Raw genomic sequence first — 7,581 nt, forward strand, 5'->3', positions numbered from 1 at the left:
GGTTTCAAAGTGTACTGAGAAGGTCCTAAGGTATGATGAGAAGGTTCTAAGGTGCGATGAGTATGCTTTAATGTGTGATGAAAAAATTCTAAGGTGTGCTGAAAAGGTTCTGAGGTGTTATGGGAATGTTTTGAAGTGTGATGAACAGGTTCTAAGGTGTGATGAGTAATAAGGAAATGCAGTTTTGATGTTATGGTTTGCAAAGGCCCTGAGGTACGATGAGCAGGTTCTAAGGTGCGATGAGCATGCTTTGATGTGTGATGAAAAGTTTATAAGGTGCATTGAAAAGTGCGATTTTGAACTTCTAGGCTGCAATGGGATTGAAATGAGCTGCAATTTTGAACTTCTAGGTTGCGATGAGATTGAAAGGAGCTACGATTTTGAACATTTGGGTTATGATGAGATTGGAAGGAGCTGTGATTTTGAACTTCTAGGTTGCGATGAAATTGAAAAGACCTGTGAATTTGAACGTTTGGGTTGCGATGAGATTGAGAATGTGCGATTTAGCTATCTGAATTGCGATGAGACTAAGAAAATGTGTGGTTTTGAAGAAGATGTATTTTGGGTGAGGCCTTGGTTGCAATTTTAGTGAAGATGCAGTTTCAAGTGCAATATAGATAACGTGTTCTACTAGAAAGGTTAGCTTGGGCTCGGTAAGCCTAGGATGTGGTTTCAATGTGTGAGGGAGAGGTCTTCCACACCAAGAAACACTGGAATGTGATTTTGAACCGTGTTGGAAAGGTCTACCGCACCTAGACTTCCTGAGGCATGATTTTAGAATGCAACACAACAACTTTTAAACTTCTTAAGTCTTCATAGTGCACAACGAAGAGGCATGAAATTGAACCCATACAACACCCAATAAAGGTCCTTACTTACTCCCTAGTAGAGTGGCTAGCTGTGAGCTTTGGAAAGCTATTGGTTGACTCAAAGAAATGGAGTCACTGCCCATTTTTTAGAGGAAATGGACCCTCATTTCATATTCGAAAATTTGATTTACTTGCTTTGATAATGACTCCGTTCTTCACTAGGAAAGGCACATAACCGAGAGGTTTTAAATCTGAAAGGATTAGGAGAAGGAAGGTGTTAGGTACCCCTCTCTCCAAGCTACTTTAGTAGCCCAAAACATGAATTGTTCTGGTTCAATTTCAAACAGAAAACAACAATGAAAAGCGCTACTCAGAGCTCTAGAAATCAGGCAAAAATGCTCCCGACTTTACCCAAAATTGATTTGAGGTGATGTTATTGGATCTTAGGTACTAATTTCCTTAAGCCCTCACCTTTCTACCTCTTTTTCTCAATCTAGGTGAAACCGGGAATGCAAGTTTCCCATGGTTTCTAGACCTCAAGCAACCCATAGCTAAACTAATAACAAAGATTTATGAATTCAAACTTAGAAAAAATGATGGAATGAGTGATTTACCTCTTATGTACAACCTTGATGGGAGTTTTCCAACACTAGGAGAAAGTTCAAAGAATCTTGAATGAGATACTGGGGTGGATTGTGCTCTCCTTGGATTCAAATCTTGTAGCTAAAAGCGAAGGGGCAGATTTGAAGTTTGATCTTTAACGACTTTGGGATTTCAGGTAAAATGGAGCATTATAGAGGTTGGGGAAATGCTCTTTTTCTCCTCTTCTTCTCTTTTCAATCTCTCTCTTTCTAGTTTTCTCTCCTCTCCTCTCTTGAGCTCGATTTAGATCATTTTTTTAGAGAAGAGGGGAAGAGTTCTAAAATTCGCCTAATCAAAGAGCTTAGACTTAAAGATAACTTTTTCATAAAAATGGGTAAAGAATTTTCAAAGGAAATAGTATCTAGTCAAGCCTTCTTCTTTGGTGAAAGGTTTTCTTTGATTTGGGGTGGTTTTCACAAGTTTTGTGCATCCAATGGGAGCTTGGGGCGTTCCTGTCATGGCAGTATCGTATTTGGGGCGATCAATGGCAGAAAATGTAAATTTAATAAACTTTTAAATATGGTTTTGTCTTTTCTTAGTTTTAAGTGGGGGTATTTTTGGATTTTCGGGCTTTTTGGGTCTATTAGGCTCAATTTCATTGGTCCATGTGTTTGAATAGGTCAAGAATGGGTTTGACATCAACCATCACTCTCTTGAGGTTTTAGGTTAGGACAAATGTGGTGGCAATTCGATTAGGCACATCAAGATGACATCTTCTTAGTTTAATGGTCGAACAAGTGAATTAGGACGTGAAATTTGATGTGCTGGGGATTTTTGGGTCTTTGAACATAGTGGTTAGGTCTGATTGGCCAAATAGGGTCAGGATGATGGAGATGTATGGCTAACAAGTTTGAATCAATGAGATTTGCTAAAATAGAATATTTGCTTGATGATGGGTCAAATAGGGGAATTTTGGTATGAAATTTGGTGGGTAGGCATTTTTGAACATCCTGAATCTGACAGAGGTGGTGGATCTTTAATCAGAAGTGTAGATTGATGGATTTGGTTTGGGTCTAGGTTTTACCAAATGGTTTATCAATTATCGAGAATGCTTAAAATGAAAACTCACTTTTTTAACGGTCAAATGGAGGAGTTTGGTTATGAAATTTGACGTGTTGGGGGTTTTTATGTCTCTAAATAGAATGGTGATGTTTGATTGGCCAAATGAACTTGGAATGATAGATGATAGGATTTAATCAATAAGATTTGTTGAAGTTAGGACCTGACTTGATGGTAGGCCAAATAGGGAAATTTTGAGTTAAAACTTAATACGTAGGTACGGATTAAGGTGATAAGTCAAGTGGAAGGTTCTGATATGAGAAAGAAATGATTAATCTAGGTTTTCTAATTTTAGTTGTGTAGGATTGTCAAAATAGAATTTGGGTACTTTTGAGATTAATCGTTGTAGACTTGTAGTGGGATTCACTAGTTGATTATATCCGAATGATCTTGAGGCGATGGATGCATTGGATTAAGGCTGTTAAAAAGGAAGTTGGCATGATGAATGGTGGATGTGTGACCAATTTATAGTTTCCTATTTTTGTAGGTCATATTTGATTGGACATTGATAGGTCTTGAAGTTTTCATTTGTCCTATGGATTGTGTCAAAAGAGAGATTTTTTAGCTTTGTAAAGTCTTAATTTGATCTAGTTGTATTTCCAGTTTTGGGGTCAAAGAATAGACTACAAAGAAGTATGGTGAAGGGACCGAGCAAAAATTGGGTGCTGACAACGTGTTAGACTGTATCCTTTTTAACTAGTTTGATTTTAGATGTTGTTTGTTTAATCATTACTTGATCTAATTCTTGATGCTCTTTTGCTTTTAAACCTGCATGTCTTCTTTTTCTTTGTGTCCATCTAGGTGCATGTAGACTCTATAAATAGGGAGTTTGACAAACCTAATGGCATATCATACATATAGTTCTCATTGCTTAATTTGCTCTAACTCTACCTCTTCTTAATTTAATTGAGCATATTTTAATTAAAACGATTTGAGGATGACTAGCAAGTAAATGTATGTTTACCATAGGCCTGTGGGTTGTTTAATCTTAGATACCAATTCGTAAATTTCTTGTTGCACCAGAGGAGGCACAACTCAACATGTTTTGCACCTTCAACTTATTGCTTCATAACTCAGAAATTGTGTTTTACAAAATATAGTGGTTTAATTTACACCAAAACGATAGATTCCATTCTCTCCCTTCATCTATATTTTACAACATATAGTAATAATTTACAGCAATACATAAAATATCATGATTTCTAGATAGATAGATGTGACCTAAATAGATCTGATAAAAAGAATAAAGATGATGAGCATTTATAACTTCCATTCTCTCCCTTCATCTATATTTTATGTATCACAAATCGTTCGTGAGATAAACAATGTGTTGATGGGCCTTTGGGAACTTCCACTATGGGGTCAGATTGGTCTACTCCAATAGTTAGTTGAGGCCAACCGGTATCCAAATTAATGGAAGTTATAAATGCTCAACCTTTTCTCAAGTTAACTTCCTCAACCGGTATCCAAGTTAACTTCCTCAAGTTAGTTGAGGCCTTTGGGAACTTCCACTATTTTATTCATGTACCCAAATCACTTCGATCCCTTCTATTTTAATTCTAAAAATAGAGTAAATTAAATTGCATGTATACTTCATCTTGAGGTCAATTTGATATGGCTTTGGTTGAGCTAGGCTTAGATAAACCAAACCAAAATTGGGTAGAAACAATGGGGTTCAGGTACGTAGGTAGAGTAGAGCCCATCCCAACTTTTTGTGGGTAATAGTATGATTAAATACTAATGCTCTCTCATCAAATTAACGTCGTCCTCAAACAAAAAAATGAATGGGACACCAAAGCGCAGAGTGTATTAGGCCCGGACAAACCCTACAAAAAAATGAATGTGATTCAACCGTTAGTCAAAAGCCAAACCTGGAAATTTAAACAAATGTGGACCTCAAAGACATCAGCTGTTTTATTGCATAAAAAGGTCAAACCAACTGAACGCCAATGAAAAAGTCAAACAATCGCCTAGAGTTTCGGAGAATGACAAGCCCAAACCAGCAACTTTCACCAGATGGGTAACAACATCAACAAGAAGGAAATTGAATATACGGGGAGGAAAGTAGAGGGCAATTCAGAGGAGAGGGAAGAGAGAGGGAAAATACTCGCCCTCTCTTTCTTGGATCTCTCTGTAAAAGAAAGAAAGAAAGAAAGAAAAAAAAAGAGTCTAATAAAATCCATTTGCATCTCTTCTTCTACCTGTTTCTCCTCAATTTCATCCTTTCTGCCATTCATGAAGCTGGTGCACGCTTGGATCGGTCAATAAATAAAGTTTCTTGTCCATAAAAAAGAAAAAAAGTTTCCTCTTGTTTGTTCTTGTTTTGAAAATTTGAGACAATGAATAAGGGTCGTACATTTTCTTATTCTGATATATATCAGGTGAGTAGTAGCCCGGCCAGGCTGCCAGAAGATTCAACTCTAGAAGGTGATGACTATTGATCCATCACACTCCTTTTATATTGCTATATGTTTTGATAAACGATTATAGCCAAAAGCCATTTTTCTGTGGAATTCGTAGTCCATGTTTGTAATGGATTAATGTTTTTCTTTCTTTCTGGATGTTTTCAGCCACATAAATTACAATCTCTTTCTCTCACTCTCTCTCTCTCTCTCTCTGATGATTAAAATTTAGATTTTAATGTGTCATTCTTTTTCTGGTTTAGGTTTGGCGGCAAATGTAAAGCTACTACTGAAATTAATCAACGATCACAACGAGGCAAGTAATAAGGATTTTGATGGCCGGAAAATGCAGAGAGTGGCCGGCATGATAACCATTCTTGACGATGTCAAAGCACGGATCCAAAAAATACAACCACCTGACAAGAAAAGGCAAGCTTTTCTGCGGCGGTGCAACACTGATCTTAGGCCTAACAGAGTTAACAGTTCCCCAAGGGAAAGGAGGACAAATGACATGGTAAACGATGAAGAACAGAGGCTACGCAAGGAGCTGGATGAGAGTATGGCAGCAAGGAAGAGTCTGGAGAGAATGTTCTCAAGCTTAGGGAAGGAGAAGGAGATTATGGCAACAGAGCTTGCTCGAAAGGTTCATCAGTTGAATGGCATGGAAGAACATCTGAATGATCTCAAAGCACAGAACGAGATGTTGTTGGCCAAGGTCCAGACTTGTGCTGCCGAGCACAAAGAGAAGCCATGCGAGACAGAGACAGAAGACACAGAGAGCAGCGCCCTGCTGCTGCAAGAGCGCAACAAGGCGCTCTGGGAGCAGCTCATGAGGTCCCTAGACGGGTATCGATCCTTGAAGAAGAAACTGGACGATACACTAGAAGAGAATGCAGGATTTCAGACGAAGATGGCAGAGATAACTATAGAAATATCAGCTGGCCAGAAGAAGATTCAAGACATTCGACAACGAATGACCGAGAGCAACGAACAGCAGGAGGAGATTGAGGAGGAGCTATCAAGAATGGAGAACATGTTTCGACGATTGGAGATGAAGGTTTCAAAGAATTGGGAGAAGAGAAGCGAGTGCTTTAAACCCAAAGCCTACCCTAGCGCAGGAAAGCCTTTGATTCTTGTTTGAGCAAGGAAGGTGTTAGTACTTGACTAGTAGTAGTGCTAGTGCATGCCCCTGATCAAATGCTTGGTAGGGAATTCATATTTTGTTTAGATTTCCACCAAGTTGGCTAAACCCAGTTTTCCTGTTTTGGGGATTCAATTTTACTTATAAAGATGAAAACAACTTTACTGTATCAAATATACATGATTTCACTTGTTTGGATCGGATGTCATCTTGTGCCACGAGTTTGGCGGATCATTTGGAGGCCCAGTCTTTGCATGAGGATAACTACAGTCTACAGATACCACCACCATTTCATTCTTCAACGTGGGGAGCCCGGTTCTTCTGCATGTGGTTGAACTTGAACAAGTCAAGTGTTTTAGCCTATTAGATCCTTGTGGAGGATCCTCCATCCAACTACTCTTTGTTCAACTATGTGATCACATTTTGATTATTTTTTTTATACATTTTAATGTCATGGATCAGTTTGACTTAGCTGATCAGTGAGTTGGTTAAGTGACAAACTCTTGCATTGGCTCGACCCTATATATCGGTTCAGGTCCAGGTTTGACTTGATTGCATTTTGGGAAGGTTTGGGTTGAAGCTGGTCCACGTCAAACAATGTCCCTACTAACTTTTGAATTAGGCCCAGATGTTACCAAGAATATTTTTATGGGGCTAGGATTGGGCTACCCTAGAATGTCCATTGCGCTCAGTTTCGAATGAGTACAAATGCAAATATGTACAGTACAAATACAAGCAAAATAATACAAAATATAAGGTTTTGCACTCTACATATTTGCATTTGTACTATGGGTGATCATTTCAGCCCGGCCCAACCCAGACCCAGGTCCACATCAGGCCTGCAAATTTTAGGGTCGGGCTTGGGCTTAATACTTTAAGCCCGATTCAAGTCTAGGCCGGCCCGCATATATTTAAACTTACACATTTTGTGTATAATGTATACATATGTATACATTTTTTTTACATTATATTATATATTTTATATATAAATATTATAACATGACATGTATAATTTATATTATATGTAATATTTTATATTATATAATGTATAAAATAAATTTATATGCATGTTATGTCATTTAATATATAGATATTTAATGTTTTATATATGAGTGACATTGGCCCGAAATTAGGCTCGGCCCGGCCCGTGCAAGTATAGACTTGGGCTAGGGCTTATGTTTCAGGCCTGGAACCCCAGGCCTAAGCTATAGCCCTTATCATAAGTGCAAAGCCCAACTTGGCTCGGCCCATGATCACCCCTAATTTGTACTCCTTCCAAACAGAGCCTAAGGCTTAGTTTGGAAGGAGTACAAATGAAAATATGCGGAGTGCAAAACCTTATATTTTGTATTATTTTGTATGTATTTGCACTGTACAAATTTGCATTTGTACTCTTTCTAAACTAAACCTTAGACACAATCCTTATCCTACCTTAAGCTTAGTTCGGAAAGAGTACAAATACAAATATGTAGAATTTTAAAAACGTGTATTTTGTATTACTTTGTATGTATTTGTACCGTATATATTT

General features: G+C 38.0%; 1 protein-coding gene across 1 annotated transcript; it reads left to right on the plus strand.

Annotated features, from left to right (window-relative positions):
* The first annotated feature begins 4,537 nt into the window (after positions 1-4,537).
* Positions 4,538-6,553, plus strand: LOC148801369 (myosin heavy chain-like protein). Its single transcript, XM_088902252.1, has 2 exons — positions 4,538-4,937; positions 5,176-6,553. The coding sequence occupies exons 1-2, from the start codon at positions 4,850-4,852 to the stop codon at positions 6,051-6,053; spliced, it is 966 nt and encodes a 321-aa protein (XP_088758378.1). The 5' UTR covers positions 4,538-4,849; the 3' UTR covers positions 6,054-6,553.
* The last annotated feature ends 1,028 nt before the right edge of the window (positions 6,554-7,581 follow it).

Source organism: Nelumbo nucifera, chromosome 3, assembly GCF_055504915.1.
Source record: "Nelumbo nucifera cultivar China Antique chromosome 3, China Antique-T2T, whole genome shotgun sequence".
NCBI classification, from domain to species: domain Eukaryota; kingdom Viridiplantae; phylum Streptophyta; class Magnoliopsida; order Proteales; family Nelumbonaceae; genus Nelumbo; species Nelumbo nucifera.